The sequence below is a fragment of the Amblyomma americanum genome, chromosome 2, assembly GCF_052857255.1.
Source record: "Amblyomma americanum isolate KBUSLIRL-KWMA chromosome 2, ASM5285725v1, whole genome shotgun sequence".
Classification (NCBI taxonomy): Eukaryota; Metazoa; Arthropoda; class Arachnida; order Ixodida; family Ixodidae; genus Amblyomma; species Amblyomma americanum.
Genome location: NC_135498.1, coordinates 17647624 through 17672470, shown reverse-complemented (window position 1 = coordinate 17672470; position 24847 = coordinate 17647624). Strand labels below are relative to the sequence as shown.

Sequence of the window (24847 nt, the reverse complement as noted above, 5' to 3'; positions counted from 1 at the left end):
ATAACACGGCCATAGCACATGCACAGTGTGGCAACCTTTTATTCATGTCCTGTGATGAGCATTGCATAAAAGGTCACTAGTTAAAAACAGCCACATTAAAAATTGTCAGCCTGCAGCATTCATTCAAATGGACACACACACCAGACAATGGTCAACAGACACATTATGGCGAGAGTGGTAATTGTGCCAGTTGGAATGTCCCACATACTAGCTGCCACAAACATGCACACACACGTACAGCTGGCCACTGCTGTATCAACACAGCACGGGGCGCAATCAACCACAGCGTCACAACCACTGCCATGATGATTTGCTACGGCCACTTGCAGCCAGTTGAGGTCTCTAAGAGAAAAAAGAAGCGCTTGGACTGCTCTACCGCTGCGCATGAAAAGGGCACAGCAAAACAGTGGTAGGTCATTGGGCTCAAACGTGCTGGCTGGCAGAGGAAGTGTCAGTTTTGCCGCAGTCCTGTGATGATGGTCTAGTGCTGCCTTCGGCTCCACCGTGATGGCTAAGGCGTTAGACCAAGCCCTTGTCTGAGTACTGATACTCCAAGCCATCCTCTTCCACTGCAAAGCAGGCATGGGATTTGGTTAGGGAAGACCCCGAAGAGCGTGCAGTGCGCCCGAACAGACAGGCCAGGCATGCAGGACAGTTGTTGGCATGCGGAAAACAAAAAACAAAACAAAACAAAACAAAAAACAAGCAGGTTAGCTCCAGTGCAAAGGAAGGGCGTCGTAAAAGCACTGCGCCATGCATACAGGGTTAATGCAACTGATGCAAGCAAAATAAAGATCACACAGAAGTATGTAGTCTTTCAATTTTTATTTCTCTTCCAGTGGCAGCGCACCAGTGCACAACCATAGCTGACGCTGCCTGGTGTCAAAACCTAAAATGCTAAATGTAGTCCAGAAGCAGACACTTGGCACTAAACGAGAGAATGCGGTCACTTTGGCAAAGATAGTCACAGTGGCTACTGGCAACAGTTTTCTTGTGCTTGCCAAAAAAGGAACTGGGCAAGTTAACAGAGCACTGTAGTGATGCACTTCAAGCCTGCTTGTATACGTGGCTACAGGAGCCAACTCACATGCACTGTAGTGTGTGACAAGGGCAGGCACCACTGTGTTGGTCTGGCACCTAACCAGGGATTTCAAGACCTACAGTTACTGCAACCTGCTTGCTAACCACCAACTAACTCTTGCAATAACAAGCGTGTATATTGCATTGATATGCACTACGGTTTGCAGCATACTACAAAAGTGCATCACGAGGACTAAACACAAATGTAGCTTCCATAAAACGTGCGTGAAAATGAAAAAGCTTTTATTTAAATGCAGGCGTGTTTGAAGGTGCTGCTTGTCCCCGCATGAGGAAGTCACTTCAAATAAATATGTGTGCTCTTTGACAGCTGCCAAGTAGCATCAATCTTGCTTTACAGCTGAGTCAAAAAAGACTAATTCGAACTCACCAAAACACAACTGAAACCACTGTAAATCCAATTTGTGCCACTTATTCTCCAATTGGTTCCAACTGTGCCTGGGCCAGCTCCAATCAGTCTTTTTCAACCAAGAGGCCATGGTAAACGATGGTGTTGCCCATTCAAGAACTGCAGTTAAACATTAGGTTGCTCACTGTTCGCATCTTTGGACTTCTCGGCAACTACAATGCTAAAAAAGCTGAAGTCTGGTCATTGCCAAAACAATGGCACGCTGGCAGCACATGAAATGCCAGCCATGAAATCCAAAGCGGTCAGGGAATGAGTTCTCAATGCAACTCCACAACCCGTACATAGAGAGAATGGAAAACATAAGCAAAATAAATGCAGGAAACAGAAGGGAAAGCCCTGGATGAGTTGCACAAGTGTGGACTGCACAAAATATTTGTACATGGCAGGCACCTCCTACCCTTTTTTTTCACAACATGCTAGTACTTCCTGCGTTCTGCATGCACATGCTTGGCTCTTCAGCAGCAGTCATTAAAACCACTCTGCAGCCAAAAACGTCAGATGGCTGTAGCACTGTAAACAACTAATGACATAAGTTGTAGACCTTCTTTAAATACAGGAGGCGTTCTGTATACATGATACTTGTGATGCCGCTTTCGAGGCTCCTTGAACAGCAGTAATTCCACAAGCATAAAATGCGAACCACATTTTTGCCATTGCAGTTGTTCAATGCAAAAAGCTTCGCAGCACACAACATCTAAGCAGCCATAAAAAGAAGGCACTGGAGTACTTCCAAGTGGAACTTAAAGATGGCAGTAATGTAAAGTGTTGCAACTTTTTAGAGACTCTGGCAGTGTGCCCTTTAGAAGCTTCTGTACTCAAATGGCATGGGACATACTGAGGCATGCTCATGCATATGTCACATGACGTCAACAAAGAGTTCGCAGGGGTTGCCCATGGCCATGCGGAAGGACTGCCTACTACCGGTCAGTTCTTGGGAGCCCTCTGCACCGTCCACGCTGCGGCTAGGCTCCGCGGGTGGTCCACCACTGCCTCCTGCATTACCGCCACACCAGGCATCACACCAGCTCTGCGAAACGGCAGCTAGCAGGAACACTGACAAGAGTGGTGCCCCCCATAGAAGTAAGTCTACGATGAGAAGGTGGCTGGAGTTCTGGCGACTGGTAAAGAGATGCTAATACTAAATAGTTATATCTTCCAGTGGAGAGATGCTCTTTATTTGATGATGTGTGGAGTTAATGCAAACAAGTGGATTAATTGCCAATCAAAAAAGAAATTTGCGGATGTTTCTGTGACAGGGGCGGCGGTACTTATACAGTGAAGACATCTGTAATACAAGCAAGACCTATTGTCTCTACTAACGCAAGCAGTGATTGGCGAGGTGATATGATGACCACCTACTATAGAAGATACTATCGCTAAAGACAGCACCGCACTGACTGCAGCCTGCATAAGCCAATGGAATTTGTAGATGCTAGAATACAGCTTTTTATGCTATCTTTTCAATGTGCCGAGTAGTCACCCAAGCTGTTGTTCTTGGTGATTTCGGCCATATAAAAAAATTCACTCTGCAACATGCAGCACAATTTATGCAGGAACAAGAATTATCAAGGTGACAGGTGGTTCGCACAATACAAATCATATAAAGAATAGGCAACAAAATCAATCAACAGAACTGAAGAAAACGGAAGCAAATGTTGTGATGCGAAATAAAGTTGTATGCATTTATAATTTTGAAAGTCAATGAACTTGAGGAAAAACACTTAATAAAGCAACACAGAACCGTATTTAGGTCAGTGCGAGCTGACATGTCTATAGTTGGATAGCACTGAAGCCTGCAGTTAAGTGCCACCCACATTCAGGACTGCCACACAGAATTCCTCCTTGACAAAAAAGTACTCCACTGATAAAACTTTTCTTGTTGCCTAAACAAAAAGCTAATCACAAGAAAAAAAAATTATAAGCGGTACAAATCTGCCGTCTGGCTTGTTTTAATATCGCCAAAGATTAAAAACCTGATTTCGTTTACTGTTGTGATTGGCCAGCAGAGTAATACAGGACACCATGAACCGTGGCCAAGTGCTACTGACTGCTGTTTTTTTTAAGCTGTATATCCCACTGTAGATGCAAGATGTGATCTACTAACCTTTAAGCCGTAACAATATCAGTTTGAAGTACCATCAAAATATCAAGAAAAAAAGAAAATGACATCATGTGTACTGCTCTGGGCTATTAATACCACCAAGAGAGCAAACTGACATGAACCCGTGTCCTCACTATAAATCACACGCATAGGAAAACAAAATTGATGCATGTAGACTGGATCGGTGCACGGTGGTTGGCAGTGGTGGTTGTGTTTTCTTCATCAAGAAATAGTCATGCAGAGCAAATGCAAAATTAGGTGGTGTCACGAGAACAGTGTTATGCTTTTGGTGAAAAGGTTATCTGGAGCACGAACAATTCAGCAGAGGTCTACCTGGTCAAAAGGGGAAGGGAGAAGCGAGACACTCCCAGCAGAGGCTCTTGAGAGAACCGACGTTTAGTCGCCGACTCGACTCGGCACCTTTTTCATGGTTGACTGGGTGGGAGCAGGAGACTCGCTTTTAACCTTCTTTCTGACCCACTGCCACTGTTTAAGGAAGAGGGATGGCTGCCATGCGGGTCACAATGGCTCATCACTGCGTGACCGTGATGATTCATTGTTTGTCCATTATAACTCTTGCGATCCATAGTGACTCATGTGGTGGCCACCCCCTTTCCCAGAACAGTGGCAGTGGGCAAAAAAAAGTTAAAAAGCACATCTCCTGCTCCCACCCAGTCAAACCTGAGTTGGCGCCGAAATGTCGGTTCTCTCATGAGCCTTTGGTTGGAGTGTCTTTTTTCCCCCTAAATGTTATCTGACAGCAGTCAGTGAGAGAGGGAGAAAGTTTTATTTTCCATGCCCCATCCATTGCTCTAGAGATGCTTCGACCATTCCTCTCCCAAAAAGTGATGGACAGGCTGGATTATGAGCAGCATTATAAAGTATTGGAGCTGCTGTGTTGGTGGGGTAAATCAGTTCTCCCAAATGGTACAGTGAAGGTTGGCTCTAACAAGGGAATTAGTACAATTAAGCTCACCTGTGCACAACGATGCAGCTATGAAGTAACACTACAAAACTTTCTCAAGTCTTTGCACTTCAGGAGAAATTCATACTGGCAAGCGGTTTAAACCTGAAACCACTGCATAAACTAGGGCAGTCATTCCACCAAATGACCTATCCATAATGGCTGGTATAGATGGCAAGGTGAACTGAGGAAATTATTGCCATGCTATCATTGTAGCATTCCTAAATTATTAAATTTAAAACTAAATCATTCCCCAGTTCGAGGTCTTCATCTAGCACAGACCCAGAAGACATCTCCAGCAGTGGGCCTTTAACCTAGGTGGAAATACCCAGAAAGCAGTGTGACAACAAAGTACTGGCAAGGGATTGTGTTTCCCACTTCAGGCCATTTTATACACTTTGTTGGTAAATACTGAATGTCACAGTGTCTTTGTATTTGCAGTCACGTGCCCTCAGACTATTCATTAATAAGTCAGTCAAACTAACTTCTGTTGCATGCAGACACATAAACCTTGCTTTATTAGCATTATACGGACTTGATGTGCATTGAACAGGGTGAGGCGGTGACAAGTGTAAACTGTTAGGCAGCATTGAAAGAAACTGGGACGTAGGTGTAAGAGCTCTGTTTATTACCATTGACTTGCCAACATTTGCAAGCACTCTGAGCTTGGCGGCAACAAGCTCCGACGACTTCCGCCTAACTATAGCCCCCAGTTTTTAGAGGCAGAGTTCGGAGGAGGCAAAGCGCTCACCAGATCCCGAGTGGGTGCTTCCCTCACGGGCGTAGTTGACGTAGGAGGCTAGCTGTGTCTCGGCAGCACTCGGTGCTGCAGTGCTTCCGCACACGTACCCTGCTGGCAGAAGGGGCCCTAGGCAACCCCATGGCGGCACCATGCCACCCGTTCCACCCTCCTCTTCTTCCTCTTGCAGCCGCAGTGAGCACATGTCTGCATGGAAGAAGTGGTTGCATGAGGCACCGCTGTGCAGCACTTTCACATGATGAAACACCGCAACAAAGCGCAGTGATATGCGTGAAAGCCCCGCGGTGACAAGAGGCTTTTGCATATGTCATTATGCATCACTCTTACAAAACCTCTAACCCAGTTCCTCAATTAACAGCTTCAGGCCTTCCTTTCCTAAAATAAGTTTGTTTGTTCATTCGTTTATCCTTACATAATCAAGAAGCGCAGGCATTTCCTTACAGAGTAATCAGACACCTGCACACTAAAAAACTGTGCTGTGCATTCCCAGACATGAGGTTTACTCGCGTGTTCCAGTGACTGCACGCAGGCAAGTGATGAGAGTGGAATGAAAGCCAAATGGGCAGTGTACAGCAAAAGCTAACATGCCAGATGTTAACTGCTACAAGATTGCTACAAGATGCTTGCCCGTTTAATTCACCGATTTAAAATTTAAATTGAGGTTTAACATCCCGAAGCAACAAATGGGATATGAGGGATGCCATAAAGAAGGTCTCAGGATTAATTTAGGCCACCTGAGGTTCTCTTCACGTGCGCTGAAATTGCACAGCACATGGGTGTTTTTGTATTTTGTCTCCAGAGAAATAAAGCTGTCACAGTTGGGATTGAACCCACAACCTCAGGATCAGCAGCCAAACACCAAAGCCTGAGCCACTGTGGCAGGTTTCACTGATATAAGATAAAAATTCCTCTTTATTTCACTGCAGCCACAACAGCAAATCAGGAGTTCTCAAAGTGGGTTCCATAGAACCCTTGGGTTCCTTGGCGCGATTTTTAGGCTCCCTGGCCACCTAAGTGCACATACTTCAACCCCAACCTTTCCTTTACCTGCTTTGTTTTGGGACTAATTGTACTGTAGCTGCATGCAGCAGGCTATCTCACTACACAGCTAGTCATAATGAAATGAATTTTGTCATTTTTTCTTTCCAGGAGGTGTGTGAGGCATGCATTTGCGAGCTCTTGTGTGCATGCACGTTAGACAGGAAGGAATGGAAGCCAAATCACGCAGAGTTCCACAGCATCTTTCAGAAACCACAGAGGTTCCCCGAGGCTAAAAAAATTGAGAACCCCTGCAGTAAGTCACCAGTGAAGTAGTACGACAGCTGATATGTAAGTAGTAGCTGAGTGCGGTTTGCCCCAATGCATCGCCCTACCACCACAATGACGAGTCCTCTACCCTAGATGTGAGAAACAAGGGCTCACCAAGGGAGAGGTCGCTGAACACATAGTAGCATTGCTCGGAGAAGGAAAGCTTGTTGACGGTGTGCCGTATGAGGCCTGCCTTCAAAAGCTGATTGGCAAACTTCTTTGCTTCTTTGCGGTCCTGGAAGCCTTGCACATGCGTTGCAAGCCAGTCCACCACATCCACACCTGCAGTCACAAAAGATTACTCGCCGTTTATTACTAGATAAGGCCTGCAGCCCTATAAATAATACTCGTATGTGTCATGACAGAGAAAATTTATTGCGAGGCATTGAAAGCAAATAAGAAGAATATTGCCTCGCCCACACTTCCATCACAGAAAAATATAATGCTAAGACTAATGAAAAAGACGCACCACTGGGTATGCCAATACAGACAGTGGGAGCTGACATAAAGTGGAAATATAGACAAGAGAGATTTTGTCACAACCCCTTGGCAATGGGCTAGAGACAGCCACCACTGTTTTGGAAGTGAGGCAGCCTTTGCGGTCTCCTCTCGTTACTCTTTGGTAATTGTTATGTTGCTTGCTACCCCTCAACAAATCCACTCCCTAATTATCCTCTAAATATAGTTTCCATCCTTTTTTCACTTACTGCTAAGTCCTGCTATCTCATCTAATGGGCTGGAGAGTCTTAGACTTCCTTGCCTCACAAGCTAAGACAGCAAACACTGCCTGCATACAACTTTCGCTGGCAGCATTTCATCTCTGACCACCCAGCCTTAGCCTCAACAAGCAAAACACCTCCCTAGGAGTTTTAAAACAAGATTTATTTCTTCGACATTTTCTCTAGTTGCCCCATAGGCTTAACAGCATTGGTTTATTCAGCATTTTATTTCCCCAAGAAATACTTCCTTAACATCCTGCTGCTTAATACATTGTTTTGGCTTTACTCTAATACAGCGGACACCCATTAACTCAAACTCACTTAATTAGAAGATCCAGCTTGTTTGAAGGCATGCTTTGGCCCTGCCAACATCAAATGGATTAAAAAGGCTCCCCTTAACTCGAACTGCACATAATTCACGGAAATCTTTGGTTCCCTTTGAACTCGAATCATTGAGAGTCAACTTAACCTTATCTTGCACTCTGTCTTGATCGCAGTATTTACATGTCAGCTACATTGTTTTCCTCCGCTGCACAACAACTGCACTACAACAATGCAAGCACCGAATAACTCAAGCTGCCCACTGCTTCTCCTTCATTTGTCTCAACTACAGTTATAAGGTTACACAGTCAATCCCAGATATACTTATACTGAACAGCCAAAACAACCCCTTGAGAATCCCATGCAAACGTAGAACACTACTGTTCTCATTTATCAAAGTCTTCATTCAGTGGAATACTGGAGACATCGAACGCTGCAACAATGCAAGTAGAGATTCTCCTAGCAGTGCTTTTGTGATCACTTCTTGCGTGCGAAGTGGGTCAGCAGTGCAGCCTAGCCACATGAGAACATTGTAAAGCATAAACCGCTTGGCAAGGGGAACATGGGATGTGGCTAGTCTTTGGTCTGACCAGCCTATTTTCAATGCGACATCGTTGTCATGCGGGGAAGGCATTTGGAGCACCAGTTGTCAACCCAGCTACATACAGCAAGAGGCATGCTACCAGGAAGTGCACCACTATTATGGGTGCACCATATTATGGCTTCTAGGTTACAGGTAAGCTTATCTGTCGCCATGTTTTGTATATCGATTTATTGATATATTGAACTATTCTGCGATCCCATTTGGGTTTGATATATTGGGTTTGAATGCATGGGAAGTCTTGCTTCTTTTCTCCTGTGCTTAAAAAAATTGACTACCTACCAATATTGCATTTAGCTATTTTGACACAGACATTTATTTGGTGTAGCTGTGCCTCTTTCAAAAGGAAAAGTAGTACAGCAGAACCCCACTATAGTAAACTCGGTTATAGTAAAAATTAGGATATAGTAAAGTGAAGCTGCGGTCCCATAGAGAACTGTACATTCTTTTTTTTTCGGTTATGGTAAAAATTTTGTCTGAAGAAATGGCTATAGTAAAGAGCGTCTGGCCGTGACGATGTATCTCCCGCGGAATGATGACATTGCAGCACGCGTGAAGTCTAGGATTGCAAGACAAATAGATACTGAATGCGCTCTTTGAGATGGCTTTACCACCAAGCTAGACAGCCGCGAGGAGAAGCCAACTTTGCGAAAGCTCTGAGGCAAAGCGCGCGGCTCGCACGAAAATAGTAAAGCTGGCAATGAACGTAGAAAGAAGGCGGCGCGGGCCGCTGAGAAAGGAAAGCTAGTTAAAGTGCAGTGAGGGCTACGAAAGGGAAGGAAATTGCATTCGTCCGTAGCATGGCAGCACGAAGCACAGAGAAGCAGCAGCAAGGGGCGGAGGTACGGTGGAACTACATAAGCGGTATTGCCGCGCTTTGTCACGCACGTTTCTTAACTTACTGCCTCTTAAATCTCACTGATGCCACAGGAGACGACGCGGTGATCATGGAAAGCTTTGGTTTTCACATGGAATCAAACTCACTTTATTTCTGAAGCCACATTGTATTGTATTCATGCATATGCCGTACTTCCACAAGACGTAAATGAAGTCGAAAACGTGATAACATGTGATAACAATAAATATCACATAAAGGGACGAGGATAAGAGCAGGGTGTAAGGTATTTCTGAGTGTTTTATAAACCAACACTTCGTGCTTAATAACCAGCCAGAGAGCGTAGTCAAAGCCATGCCATCACCACCAACTGATATAGTAAAGACCCTGATATAGTAAAGGTTTTTGCTGGTCCGAGCTACTTTACTATAGAGGGGTTATATTGTAATCAAATCAGCCTTGTACAGTCGAGTTCACATATAACGGCCCCACTTAAGACGAACTTTTGTTTATAATGAACGAGACCTGCGCAACCGTCAAAATATACGTTGTTTCAATGGCACAAAATCACACGTATAACGAACGTTATTAAGCCCTGCTGATCGGTTACAGCGAATAGACGGCGTAAACCCGGCACCGCGATGTGAGATAACCTGCCTCCGATCCCATTGTGCACCCGGCGTGCAGCATGTTTTCCCGAGCCTCATCGCAGGCGGACTGCCTGCACAATTTCGTGCCATTCTCGAGCGAGCTACCCTTTCCCCCTAGACGCACCTTCCAAGATCGCCCTTCCGCCCTCCCTCGCAACTCCGCTTCCCATCCCTCACTCTCTTGCAAATCCGCGCGTGGCCTCCATGATCAACCACCCCGCCGCCGGTGCCGATCGCAGAGGCCACGCTCCGTGAAGCAGGCCTTCCGTGGAAGCCAAGAGGTGGCTGCACTGACGCTCATGGACGCCCCTCATTGGTCTCTCCGCTGGCGCTGTGCGTCTGTATCTTTAGCTTGATTGGCTTGATTGCCACCTGTGCACGTTGCACGTCTACTGACGTCTACCCCAGCGAGTGCTTTTGTCACTCTTGTTGCAGTGCGGGCGTTTCGTTGGCTTCGTTCAGATCTCGGGCCCTAGCTGTAATTCGGAATGGCAGACTGGAACACCGTGCCTATTTCCATTGTATTCAGCGGTAGAGATGATGAAAGCGGCCTGGACGGAGGTGACGGCCACTGGCGAGCGGAACTGCTTCCGCAAGGCCGGCTTCATCGACACAGTGTCTGATGCCGAGCCTGATGCTTCAGAAGATGGCCAGCCCGGCGCCGATTTGTGGCAGCGCGTCAGCGACTCCGACGTGAGGGTTCATGACATTGGTTGGAATGATTTTATTTCTGTCGATGACGACGCCAACACCGCGGAACCGTGCACGGATCCAAGGGCATAGTTTCTGAAGTGTGGGACGAGAGTGACGCGGAGTAATCAGATGAGGATGAAACTTCGGAGCCAGCACCCATAAGCGTGCCTGTAGCAATGAGCTACATAGAGCGCCTCAGACAACTTGTCTATGCCAAGGGCCTCGGCGATAGCATGCTTCTGCTTTAAATAAACTGGAAACCTCCCTCATCGGATCTGCGCTGCAGAAACAGATGTCCATCACGGACTTTTTCGCAAAGAAAAAATTTTGTGTTTTGAAAAGCAACTGTCTTAAAGCTGTGGTCCACTTACTACGAACTTCAGGATATAACGAACGAACGCCACGTGGCGCTCATGTTTGTTATAAGCGGGCTCGACTGTATCTAGTGTCAAGCAAAGGTTTTTGCAGTGAGCACTTTACTGCTACTCAGTGGTGCAGTGCAGCGCGATGCGGTATATGGGGTGCATTGTCCCAAAGCTGCATGTGGGCCATGCCAGTCATTGTAGTGGAGAGCTGCAGATTAACTTCAATCACCTAGGGTTCTTTAGTGTGCACAAACATTCGAAACAAACGCATAAACATTGTCTACTAAGTGCTATTTTGGCAGTCTTTTCCTGAAATGCTGACCTATGAAGGCCTTCGGGATGGTTATCTTGAGCCACATGCGATCTCGCACGTCCAGGCCTGAATCAGGAGCAGCCATGGCCTTAACAATGGTCTCCATGTCGGTGTCCACAGTCAACACCGGCTCCTGTAGTTGCCCTGCAAAAATGACGATCTTGGTCACAGTTCAGCATAATGCGGAGCAACCTGGTTTGCTTACCCATGACATGTATGTACAGTAGACTCCCGTTAAGAAACTCTGTTAAGACGAATCCTTGGATAAGATGAACAACTGAGAACATTTGGTTGGTTTTCTATAGGACTTAATATAAAAAAAATCTGCCTAAGACAAACTGTTTGAAGTGCCCTTTGGTTAAAACGAACTTTCACAGCGAGCACAAACTATGGCGACCCCGCCGAATGGCACTCAAGGGGTGTTCGCGCGGCATTGTAAGCTTTTTTGCCGGTGTGGAAAAGGCAAGGCATCATCACGCCTGTGCTACACAGGGGTCTGACGTGGTTAGATTTCGGCATCTCACGAGTAACGTGCCGCGCATTGCCTCCATCAGACTGAGTATGTGAAAAGTGCATCTGCTATTCTATTAGGGACTTAAAATTAAAAACACCAGGGCTGCATTTTCAGTTGACGTGGCGTCGCAGCATGTGTTATCGCTACGCAGAGATACCAGATATCGTCGCTACGTTTTGCCTGCGGCATACGAAAAGGCATGTTGTGTGCTTGTGGAGTTGGTAACAGCTATGCTGCAGAACGAGTGAAATAAGACAGAGAAGCATGGCTACCTGCTGGGTATGTTCGAAGCTTGCACCCGGAGCTAAATAGAAGGCAAAAATCGGAACACACACACGCACGCACATAGAAACCACTGAGGAATTAGAGAAAGAGACCGTGAAAAAAGTAAACTGAACTAATGGAATTTTCAAGTAAGGCACTGCGACCTCGCTTCATGTTCTGTCTTTAGCATGGTGGAATAAATGCTGTGCTTGCAATTATCCTCTCACTGAAAGTCTATTTTATTCATTGCTTTTATGTAACGTATATATCGACACACCAAGCACGCTCACACATTTTTTTAGGGGCACTTCTGTTATGACGAACATTTGAAAATACGAACAAATTTTCTGTCTATGCAAGTTCATCCTAAGTAGTGTAGTAGAAACTGCTTATGAGCACATATATTTTTGAAGCAATGCAACAGTATCTGCACATTTCAACAACAACAAAAAAACTGAGTAGAGGAGTGGGATTCTGACACTTTATTACTCAAAACCTTCGAGGTTCGCTGCAAAGTTTTGCCTCAGTTTCTTTTTTTAAATCTATCCCTCAAAACTTGCAAAATGCCAGCTTTCTGCATTTAACACTTGATGAAAATGTGAGAATTCTATGAATCACCAGAAACTAGGCACGAATGACAGAATACAGGCATAAATGCCACAGCCAACCCGTTGCTGGCTGACCAAGGCACCCCCCCATCAAACAAGTAACTGCCCTCCAAGTGGGCGATGACAATGAAGAGCACTATGTTAGCAGACTATGTTCGGCAAGGAGGTGGAGCTGCAGCAGCACGGTCTACAAAGGTGTGTAAGGTAGTGGAGCAATAGATGTAAATGTACAACTGCGCTACTTAATTCAATTGTACAGTCTCACCATACCCCTCGCTTTCACACTTTGTCAATTTTCTCCTTTGACTGAGTACATGTAATTCCTCCTTAATTGCCAGCTAGCTTGTCAAGGGTACTGACCTTTATCGGTTAAAACCAAATTCCAAAAATTGAATCCAGCATATTTTTATCACCTTTTTTCGGGTCATATTGAAAAGTCCAACCCCTAGATATAAGCTAATTATGGCAACTACGACCGTATGGCACATGCAGCTAGTCAAATATGGCGACAGGAGTAGCGCATCACCATATCAGCCACACTAACCAATCGGCTATATTAAAATTCTCTTGTTGCGATTCTGAATGCACCATTTGTTGTGCCATCATGTGGTGCCCTCTGAGTGAACAGGTGCTATGCACAAACTAGTTCACGCCGCTGCACACAGAGGATGCCACAAGTCCATAGCGCGGCAAAGCAGTGCCACTCCCCTCTGCTCATTTGTCCACACAAAGCAAACAATGCTCCAGAAATGCGCTCTTAACAGCTGCTGCTGTAAAATGCGGAATGTGAGCCTAAGTTAGGTTAAATTCGGTTACTTCAGGTTTAAGATGGCAGACACTCACTGTCGGACTCGGGCACAGACGAGGTGACCGACGAGGATGTGGAGGTGAGGGTGGAGACCGAGGGCGGCCTCAGGGGACCATCGTAGAGCAGCGGTTGGCGTAGAGAGGGCCCTGGGGCCAACGACAGACGCGAGTGGCCCACGGCCGAAGAGGAGCCCCGTGCGGCCTCCGTGTGGGCCACCCAGGCCCCCGGGTCGATGGGGCGCACGGGCTCCGTGCGCGGGATGGTGAAGTAGCCCTTGGGGTTTGGGTCCCAGCATTTGGCGACCACTAGCTTGATGGGTCTGCAACAGGGTGATGGGTGCAAGCACAGCACAATTTAGTGCTTGACAGAAAGCCATGTCAGCAGCAATAAACGAGAAGGCAGCAGTGTAGTTTAAAATAATCAATTCCCATGAAGTAAAAAAAAAAAAGAAAATCTGTAATTGCTAGCTAGCAATGTCAGAAAAAAAGCCTGTGTTTGCAATGGGTAAATTGCCATCCATGCATTGAATGCTCACCCAGGTTTTTGGACAGTCTCGCGAAGAACCCGGACAGCATCATCGTTGCTCATGTTCTCGAAGTTGATGTCGTTCACTTGGAGGATCATGTCACCTGGCTCGATACGACCATCCAAGGCAACAGCACCTCTGCAAACAGTCAGATGCACTTGTCATGGTCTTAGTTCCAGAAAGAAACATGCCGTTGCCATATATGGCTGTCATCATTTTCTTTTCACCCACCACAGGTGCTCCATCCACTGTAGGTAAACTGTCTAGCACTTTGAAGCAGTTCCAAACCTTAGATGTCCTGCCTCATTCGAACTAAATGTGATCTTGACGAGAGCTCAACATCACTTATGTACATGATGGTCATTTCAAGACAAGACCACAGGTTGAATGTGAAAACAAAAGAAATAGATTTATTTATTTATTTTTACCTACACAAGCAATTTAATTCAGAATGCTTCCTGTGCTATCCTTCTAAATTTGATTATGCTAACCTTTATTGTGTTCTTTCTGAACAGACGCACTTCGTCACATATATGATGATCTATCAAGTAACACTACGAAGTGACAGCCTAACTACACTGAAATTAAGGCAATTATTTTTTTCAGTTCTTTGTCACCATTACAAACAGTTTGCCTTTCACAACCTGAGCAGAACCTAGCTTGCAGAAAAGTTCGACTGCACTCACCCTTTCATGATGGAGCCCACATAGATGCCTCCGTCTCCACCCTTGTTCGATTGGCCTACAATGCTGATGCCTAGGAAGTTGACCGTGTCTGAAAACACAGCATACAGACATAAGGAAAAAGCCTACGTCAGGCACAACACTTGCAACACGCAAACATGTTTCCAATTTGAGCCACACTACATTGACCGTGTTCCGATCCCAAGGCAATGTAAGGCTTCAGAAAATGAACTAGTAATATCAGCAACATGCAACGCCACGGGCCCATGTGTTCATCAGTGTCGATATTCAATTAGAAATTTGGAAGAAAAAAAAAACAATGAAAAAATGCCACACCACTCCAAGGCTACCATGAAGCGAAAATTTACTGCAACCTGATATTCGACAACAGAAGGTATTCACCGTTGGATCCGTGTGGCATTTTTTTTTCATCCGCTGTTTTTCTTCCTAATTTCTAATTGACTATCTAGTATACTGGTGAACACACGAGTTCATGCTGTTACGTATTGCTGATGTAAACAGTTCAGTAGCCTAGTCAGCGTTTGTAAAAGTAAAGATACATCAATTATGTGCAATGCGTTCCTTGTACAAGTTTATTCCTGTGCAGGCCATGAACAAGTGTCAGTAAAAAAAAATTGGTGGGGACATTTAAGCTCCGTCTTAAGGATATATTGCGATAGCGTTAATGAGTTAATTAATGCCCATACATGTGAAATTGCTGATTCTCAACTTCACAGACATATGTCCCTGGGAGTCCTCATACCACTCCCTGCACAATGGTACTGCAGTTAAGAGATGCGCCACTGTCCCGCAATAGGAGGTGCTGCCACCGGTGGGTCTTGCGCGACCCAAGTTGCTCTTCCTGAGCAACCGCTCGGTGGTTAGTTTGCTTACAATCCAGTGGGTAGGTTGTGAAGACCCCACAAGGTCCCCTGACCTAGCTTGCCCACCTAGGTTGCTTCTCCGAGGGTGGCTGCCGGAGCTGCCCTATGCCACCCTATTTATTGCTCACAACGCCAACACCGGATTTTCTGTGTGCTATCACATTAAAAAAAAAAAAGAAGAAATATCTCCCAAAATTTGCGCCCTCATCTGGCACAAAGGAGAGACAGAGACAGCTGAACCCAGGATAACATGCTAGCAGCACCTCGGTAACATCTTATTGGCCAGCAGGTGGATGCACAAGTTTTTGATTACAGCAGAATCTCTAAGATATGAATGTCACGGGGTTGCAAAATAATATTGCAAAATAATATTCAAATCACCTAAAATTTATATAATCTAAAAATGAATGACATCTGCACAGTGAAGCTTGGAAAATGCCTTCACACAGATCTGTTTACAGTTAACGGGATCGGCTGGACAGATACATGTGTCATTCTTAGCTCCGGGGAAAACTTTGAGAGTCACTTACACATGGGCCTTTATGTTTTCAGCTAAAGTGATGCTGGCTTTCTGTTCTATTTTTTGGTTAGATGTGCCCACACCCACATAACTGCAAAAGGCTGGCACTTACCTAGGTTCAGCGTGACTGTGATGATGTTTAGCGACAGTGTGCTGTCGGTGATGCTACTAATGGAGGACGTCTGAAAAGAAGGGCATATTCTTTAGAGCACGTGACATCCATACCATTCTGGCTCAAAATTGGGAGGTGCAGTTCACAGAAGTCTTTTCTTGGGCAAATAGCATCACTGCAAAGTGCAGCTTTTACTGATCAGGTGTAATGCAAGATGACAATCTCCAAATAAAAAATCCGCCTCCAGTAAAAAAAGACTGTGCGGTGTGGGTCAGAATGATGCTTCTTTTAACTTTAGTTGCAGAATGTTCACAGGATGGCAACCCTCTCAGCCTTAATTGTGTGTGCCGGCACTACCCTGCTATGCAAACTATGTTCCAGGCATAGAATTTCTCAATATTGCCTAGAAGGAAATGTGGTGCTACGATAGTTGACCTACCATCAAGAGGTGCGGGAATGGCGAGAAGATGAGGTTTCATATTTCGCTTGGCCATTGTTGGGCATGAAGCATGGACTCAGCCGTAAACATAACACGTTGCAAACCTTGAAAAAATGTTGCAAAAGTTTGCATACCAGCTTAACATGAGTGTTAAATTTACTGACAAAGTGAAAAATGCACACTACGAAAAGAATTTAATCTGCATGCAGAGGAGATCGTCGCAGTGCAGCTACTGATTCAGAGGCCGAATCCATATTTTCGGCCCAACACTAGCCAAGCCAAATATAAAACCTCATCTTCCTGGCATTCTTGCAGTAGATCAAGTGCTCTTTAAAGGCGTGTGGACACTGAATTTGGTGGCATGTTTTCTTCTGTGCAGTAATGTGCAATACGTTACTGCAAACCAGACTGAGCATTACCTAGGTGTCTGCTAGTTTTTGGCACAATGGAAGGCCTATAGTCCAAATTTCCCGATACTACAATAGTTGAACTTTAAAAACATATAACATATTTTTGAGAAATTACTTCATCAGTGCATTCTCTTGTTTTCATGCATTCTTATGCTGGAAATGACAATTAGTAAGTGTGTTAGTGATCACAGGTCAGCACGACAGAGCAGAAAAAAATGAGAATGCAGCTGACAGAATACAACCTTTAACTGAGCCATGTACTATAACCTTGACCCCTTTCTTGAAGACTGTTGCATTATTTTTGAGCTGATATATGTGGTTTCATGAAGTTTTCTTATTAGCTTCCTGTTTGAACACTAACAATGTGCCAGATCCTAACAATATAAAGCAACATCTTTTCATTTCTACTGTGACCTTACGGCACGTTTGTCATTTGTCAGCAACTTTAAAACAGTGACCTTACAGTGACACAACAGGCAATATATATGTAAAGCAAACATAAAACACAGAATCCTCCTCACCCTACTCATGGGTGGCATCTTCTTGCGCCGCCTACGTCGATGCCTCGCATAGATGCGCGAAACGCTACTCTCTTCGGTGGTCGTCGAAATCCTGATAGAATACAGAAGCAGAGTAATCAGTAAGCTGGGCGAGTGATGCATGTCTCACCAAAACGTACACAAGCCATTGTGGCTTATACTTAAACTTCGCAACTTGTCTCTTGCAGCACTTCATGACCTGTCCTAGGCTAACAGAACTCACCGGCTTGTAGTCTCATCCTCCGAGTCAAGGAAGCTTGTCGTCTCTATGTCACTTGTGGTTAGCACCGAGGCAGCCCCAGGCTTAGCAGCCGCGTGTCCATTGGAACGACCGGCTGCAGATAACAAACACAGATGGCCCCTGGATCACACCCCATTTCACACACAATGCGAACTTATGTCAGTGGCTTCAGAGCACGTGTTTCTATTTCAAATGGTGGCAATACACAAGACATAAATAACAAAGGCATTGTACCTCCTTAATGCACATATTACAACAAGCTTTACACTTCAGTGCCTCTCAATTCAGCACTGTGCAACAGCCAGCCCCATAGTGTGCATGGACATGAGATTCCTGACATGAGGCCTTGTTGAAGAATGCTCACAGTAAAGCTCAAAGTGGTTTAGCTGAATACAACCCTCCAAACCTCTAGAGTGCCACTTTTAAGCATTTTATGCTTAATTAAGGAAGAAGGCAGAGCCATGTTCTTTCACCTACCTTTGTCTCGATGGCGGCCTGGTCCACGTTGGTGGTGGTGGTGGTGCTCTGCAAGAAACATGATGGTAAACAAAGAGAATGGCAGAACAATTATTTCGAAAAACTGGTCAGAAACATGCAATAGTCCCATATAAAAGCAGGTGGCTTGTCATAGAAAATATGAGAGTCCGAATTTTTGAAGCGTGAAAAGTTTTGTGGTGGCCGTAATAGGTGTAGTCATGCTGGCTTCAGCCGATAACCAGCATGTGCTAGCGATTATGGTAAAATTTTGGTTTGCCTATACATCATCCAGCAAGTTATTCTTTTTTTTTTTTTCAAAGAAATTACCTCTGAACACAAAGTGGGGAAACAAGATTGTGTTCATACAATCAAGAGGTTCGGTCCAAATTCGGAAGAGTTAGCAGGTTGGCAGTTGGAAATCTGCTCAAGAGTTAAAAGAAAGCCATGTATTAGTAAACGCAGCACAATAAGAAAGCAGAAATGAAAAGAAGTCCATATAACAATCATGTTCTGGAACAGTGAAAATGAAAACAAAAGAACATACTGAAAAAAAACAAAACAAACAACGGATTGATTCGAAGGTTGAAAGAGAACAATACATATAAAAAAGAGGAAACAAGGACAGCTGTGTATAACTTAGATAAATGAAGACACTGACAAATAACTGTTCCTTAGTAAAAAAAAAAACACCTTGATAGAAAAGTATCGTTTTACCTTTGTGGGAGCTTATGGCAGATTCAGACTCTGTAAAACTGGTCTCCGCTACATCCCTGGAAATGCAATTGAAGAAATTAGCACAGTACAGCAATGTGGCATATCATGCCAACCCGGTAATGTGCATTAAAAAAAAAATGCAAAAGGAAATGCAACAGTTTTCGGCCGACACAAACATGCGGCCGCCTGATGTGTATTATGGGGCAGCAAATGAAGTTGGCATACATCTAAAAATTAGTTGCTGTTATGCACAACAATATAGACAAATAGCTATGAGCAAACATCATGTAGTATTATCATAGCCTGAAATGGACCATAAACCATGTAAACTAAATGCAAATTAGTAGTTAGCTACGCAAGGACACGCTGATAGATAGCCCAATACTTGCATTGCAATAGCCCAGTCCTCCGAAGTAAAACGATAATGAAACAACTAGAGAAATTTCAATTTTCTGAACTAACTATACACTCGGAAGTTAATTTACAGACAATACGTAGCCGAGACGTAAAGCCTTTTGATAGACTTCGCGCATCCAGGAATTAACAGTAGCTATAAAAAAACACCAATTTTCACATCTACATCCCAATTTAGATCCCTAAATGAAGATAAATTCCAGCACCTTTATCATAACAAAGACATTCTGTGCTTCCTGCAAGAGCTTTTTGTGATTACGTTCGTGTTTCACAATCCTAAAGAGAAGTGACTGAGCAAACACAAAGTTACTCACGGAAATGGACGCTGCCGGTGTGTTTCGGTTCCCTCGGAGACAATGCTGCTCCCGTCTGCTGCCACAAGCTGTAAATTCAAAAGGCATCAACAATGCAAACGGCAAGGGCGCTAAGTCTGTTGGCCTGCCCCAATAGTTAATAATGTGCAGCATAACCTTTTGTCACTAACAGCAACGAATTTCGTTCGGTGCCTGTGCAAAACGAATAATGAAGTTCAGTAATACTTTCTGCTGGGCGAGTTGGTTCTTGCTATTGGGAATGCACGTAGCATGAGAGAAAAGACGAGGGGACAGCAGAGCCCACTCATCTGCTGTCCCTAGTCTTTTCTGTCGTGCTAGATGCATTCCCAATAGCAAAACGAGTACAAAGTTCGCCACCAGTAGGCATAGTTTTTGAGGCTAAATACGCATTTTGAAGCCAGAAATTAAAACGTTTTGCATTACTATAATAGTGTACACAAATTTGTATGTCTTGTTCTTAGTATGACACAATAAAAAGAGTTCAAGCATGTGACTATGTAGTGCACATGAAGTAATGAATAACACTATCGCATTAAAAAAAATTGCACACAGATGTCATAAACAATAGCCATACACTGCCATGTTTTGTAGGGGCATAAAAATATTACAGCATTGCTGAATGTCACAGTACAGGAAGCGAAGGAATAAGCTTGGATTCTTTTGATCTGTGCAAGCAACCGAAGAAGCAGTAAGTCTACGTCCCCAGAGGTACCATCTATAAATAAAGGCAGCTAGAAGTGACACAAACGTATATAATGGGCAACTCTCTGGCACTTGAAGCGCATTCTACATTACGAATAGCACGTCACTCACCCATGAAACCACACGGCCATTGAAGCAAGGCAACCGGCAGTCGTCCTCTACAATTTCCTCCTTGACCACCCTGAAACAACACGAGCAGAGCAATAACAGAGGAATTAAAAACTTGCAGGGTCAATTTAAACAGCGATATGAATGCACAGGTGACTACAAAGGTCCACAAAACCCACGTGTCCTGAGAAGGCTAAATTTTGCCACGTCTTCACTGCACAGCTTGAAACCCAGGTGGCGCTGACAGAAGCATACAGAGTTAGCTACACATACAACTAACAACTACATTTTTCCATCCCTGCATGCAAGTCCTGTAAACATTCAGTTTCTTGAAGACTACTGAGCTTCATGCATTTATATTTTTAGTGGAAGAACAAGCACCAATGTAGCGTCCCTTAGTTCTACATCACTCTGCTGAATATCAAGACATGCAGACCTTCGAGAGATGAGTGAGTAAAGAAAAGCAAGGAGTCCCAAGCTATGAAAACATTTGGATAACAAATTGAACACATTTCTAGCCTTCTACTGGTCAATAATGAAACAATAATAACTCGATAATTTTAAATGGCTAATAAAAAACTGAGGCCCTTCTTAACTACATTCTTAAAGAAGGAAATGTGATAGCATTTAGTCTGATGTTCTCTCATGTCTAATGAGTGTCTAACGTTCTTGCGATTTTTCCGCCAAAACTCCGGCTGGAGCAGGTTCCATTGTCTTTGTATGGTATGCACAAGTCACCACCTTCTAATGTTCCAGTAACTTCCAACGGAGTATCATGTGGCATTATACTAATCCGGTCACTAATCAACCATACTCCATTTTGTGGGGTGGGCCTACTTTTAAAATTTTGGGGGTCCTAAGGAATTTTTGGTGGCCAACTTCCAAATTTTGGTTGTCCTCACACTTTCAAATTTGGCGGTGCCCCAAGGTTGGTCCACTGGTGGTCACGTGGTGTTGATGACATCAGGGCACTCACAATCGCATTCATAGATTGTGGGGATCCTCATACCCCTACTGGCACTGTGGTGCAGTGAGTGGTTAAGCACTGCGTCATTGCCTTGGCAGGTGGCTCTTTCAAACACAGCCACCGCACCGCACCGATGGGGCTTGTGAGATCCCGAGCTCCAATTAGGCTCATGCGCAGCTGCACGGTGGGCAGGTGGCAACTACATTGAATTTGGTAATGGTGGGCAGTTTGCTCACAATCCGGTGGGCAGGGTTTGACGATGTCGCAAAGTCATGTAACCTGTCCCAACCAATCAGGAAATTTCGTGAGGAATTTCAAATTTCACGGTGCTCTCTGACTGGTCAATTGGGGTCATGTGACCCTGATGACACCAACAGGGAATTGGCCAATCAGGAAATTTCATTACGGAGAAGCCAAAAATTTTTTGTGAGACGACAGCCTCGACGCGATCGCAGTTATAAATTTTGAATCCTTAAAGGGAAGCTTGGGATTTTTTTCTGATGTCAAGGCACTTTACAGAAACTTCTACCGTAGGTACTATTTTACTTTACTGCTTCTTTTTTGCACCACATTTTGAATCTGGGAGGCATCTTGTTTCAGTGCAAAGAATTTTAAAACTCCATACTTCAAGGCTTTAATCGAGACGATTTCAATGGGCAACCTTCCATTTGTGACATCACAACTACCCACATGTTGACCTTCACTCAGCATTTGCCAAATTAAAAAGCTTCGAGCTTGATTCTTGTAGCAATAGAAATACTATTGGGAGTTATTGCTTACAGCTTCAAGTTTAGCCATTTAGCACACATACGACAGCTTGACGCTGTCTGTTTGTGACATTTGTTGGTAATTTGTGATGCCACGCATTGATGCAAACCCATTTGAGGTTTCAGTTTCCCATTTTTTGTTATTTTATAATTTTTTCGCTCACTATTTTCAAAAATAATTTACCGTTTCTAAAAGAGAGAAAGAGGTCCAAGGAATATAATTCATTCAACTACTCAAAATTTCCAAAAATCTTCCAGAAGATGCTCTTTAAGAAGCATGGGAGAGGTGGGAGTGCAATTTTCATTATGTCCACACAGGAGCTAAAATGGACCTCAACCTGTGTTTTCCAATGTCAGAGCAGACAAAAAATAGAGATATGTACCTGCAGCTAATGGAAGTTACCTAAAACAGAAGTTTCTGTCTTGGAAGAAGTGCCAGAAATGGATTGTCTAGAGAAACTTAGCATCATCAAGCAAGACAGGTGAGTTTTACAAGTGAGTGAAAGCATATGAGCTTGAACTTATGTCTAACAGCAGCCATGAAAAATAAAAATAGAGTAAAGCACTTCACTAGCTCTTACACCAAGGCACTGCGCAAGCTTCAAGACATTGTGATGTCTTTATAGTGGAGTGACTACAACATAGAAAGTGACAAACAGTAAACTTGTTTCGTTCCCTTTGTCACTTTCTCTCACATGGTGTGTAATTCTCTTTTTCTCTCCTGCACACCAGTTTTATATTCGGATTTAAACAGCGGCCAAGCATAACAAAAGACAAGTAGAAAAAGAGCATGGGACACACACTTGGAAAGAACTCTTCGGATCAGGTTTACCAGGATTAAGCACTTAGGGCAAGTGCTTCGTCAAAGTAACTGGTTACTTTCTTTTGTGTGTCCGAGTGGACTGTTTAGTTTTTGTCTTCCAGCAGCCTCCAACACCTTGGCACACCTACACTGGTTTGGTATCAAGATGCTAGGCACCCCATTTAGAATTGTTTAAGTTTAGTTTAACTTTTACTTCTGAAGTAACTGCAAAAATGAAATATGTCACAATGTTCACGACAGTTTGCGGTTATTCCCGTTAGTATATTCACATGCTGCTACAATTTTCACGGAGGGACACGGGACGCCCCGTGTCCCTCTCATGTCATTGTTTCTCTCGCGCTAAGCCCCTTCCAAATAATGACTTGATATACCAGCAACAGCAGCACCTTGTTGATAAGGCCCATGGAAGGTTTTTTGCGGATTTCGATTTACCTCCTTGTGGAAACCGCGTGGAAAAGGGGCGACACAAAAGAGCCCTTCAAGACGACTGTAGGTTTGACTAACACCGGTCAGCGAATTGCGCTCATGCTCAGACAGCGGTTCTCCAGGAGTCTTTTGCCCAGCACTTTCTGCACATAAATTGTGTACGAGCACGATTTATTAGCGTCAAATATGAATAAAACTGTGCCAGGCGACGTTGTGATTCATGCCCCAAGAATTAGCGCGCCGTCTCTCAGCTGTGCCAAATGTAAACGGCGGCTGTGTAACAGCTACGCGAAGGACCGTTTGTCACGGACCTGTCAGCGTCAGGGGCTCAAGAGTATTAGCACGGCAGGCGCAAGCGTGCCTTTTGCACCGGCATGTGTTTCCAAGCCGCTTACCCGAAATCATCGTCCATTGACTTGAAGAAGAACTTGTAGTTGGGCCTGTTGAGCACATTTTTGAAGTCCGCGAGCGTCACACGCTCGGGGGGCACGGGGACCTTGACGAGGTAGGGAGTGTCCTCGTCGTCGATGTGATAGATGATCTTGGTTTCTTCCATCTCGCGACCCGCTAAAGTGGCATCTCAAAGGAGCTCCACGCCAATATGGCGATAAGCCTCAGCAGTGCGAGCCCACCACTCCGCCGGAGACCACGGCGGCAAGCTCCATCACAGGCCACACCTTAAGGCGCCCGCGCGTAACGGAGAGCACGGTCGCCCTTCCGTCCAACATCAGCTGTCAGCTGGAGCCCGCATGTGCAGTGGCGTCCATCCGCCTCGCCAAGACTAGCAGAGCAAACAACCGTAACACCAGGCACTCCGGACCGCTGTCGGACGGACTCTAGCTACAACGTATGTACGGGCCGCCGATAAGCGAGGAGAGAATACAAGCCGAAGTCGTGCAGACGCAGTTCACGCTATTCTCGCTCAAGTTCTTAAACAATCGCGTTATTAAAGTCTTCTCTCTCTAACATAAATAATCAACGCCGCCGTGCTCATGCGCTTCGAGAGAGCGGGAGCAAGTCTTGCTGGTCTTGTCACTTGCACCAGCCTCCGCCAGGGAACCACGGACAAAGTTGCGTCCGCGACGGTATCAGCGGATCGGCGATATCGGTGGTATAGGCCAATCGACCTTGTTCGCACGTCCACGCCAACTTTATATTCGTGCTAAATTTATTTAGGCACTATGACAACATATAGTACAAGGCAACACCTTTCGCATTGTGAGCTGCGCTGAACCCTTCTATCTTGAATGTGTCTTTAGAGAGTCTCTCAAATGTTTGTGAACTTAAATGGTTCTTTTATAAATTTTTCAGATTAGTACTTTATTTAGTTTTATATTGAAACAAAGGTAAATCAATTTAGAGAATACTATCCTAATATTTTTCTCTGTTTTTAAAAGCTTACTAGCGCCCTCTACATTGTTCTTTGATT

General features: G+C 44.6%; 1 protein-coding gene across 2 annotated transcripts; it reads right to left on the bottom strand.

Annotated features, from left to right (window-relative positions):
• Positions 1 to 21: 21 nt before the first annotated feature.
• Positions 22 to 24663, bottom strand: LOC144120701 (segment polarity protein dishevelled homolog DVL-3-like). 2 transcript variants are annotated; one of them, XM_077653350.1, is made up of 16 exons: positions 23814 to 24645; positions 20439 to 20508; positions 19605 to 19672; positions 18877 to 18932; positions 18163 to 18210; positions 17668 to 17779; positions 17427 to 17517; positions 16057 to 16126; positions 14544 to 14631; positions 13867 to 13995; positions 13367 to 13650; positions 11147 to 11281; positions 6755 to 6922; positions 5324 to 5518; positions 2429 to 2500; positions 22 to 569 (listed from the first exon to the last, which is right to left on the bottom strand). In XM_077653350.1, exons 1-16 carry the CDS (start codon positions 23972 to 23974, stop codon positions 520 to 522), a joined length of 1797 nt encoding a protein of 598 aa, XP_077509476.1. In that variant the 5' UTR covers positions 23975 to 24645; the 3' UTR covers positions 22 to 519. The 2 variants fall into 2 exon arrangements, with proteins under 2 accessions (XP_077509476.1, XP_077509475.1); XM_077653349.1 differs by lacking the exon at positions 22 to 569 and having other exon boundaries at positions 809 to 2500; positions 23814 to 24663.
• Between the last annotated feature and the right edge of the window lie 184 nt (positions 24664 to 24847).

Bases quoted from the DNA above. Each gene is read 5' to 3' on its own strand.
- LOC144120701 (XM_077653349.1), bottom strand. From the start codon at position 23,974: ATGGAAGAAACCAAGATCATCTATCACATCGACGACGAGGACACTCCC. The intron at 16,127-17,426 runs GTGAGGAGGATT...CCTTCTTTTCAG, and splicing joins AGATGCCACCCATGAGTAGG to ACGTCCTCCATTAGTAGCAT. The intron at 5,519-6,754 runs GTGAGCCCTTGT...TCTTCCATGCAG, and splicing joins GTTCAGCGACCTCTCCCTTG to ACATGTGCTCACTGCGGCTG.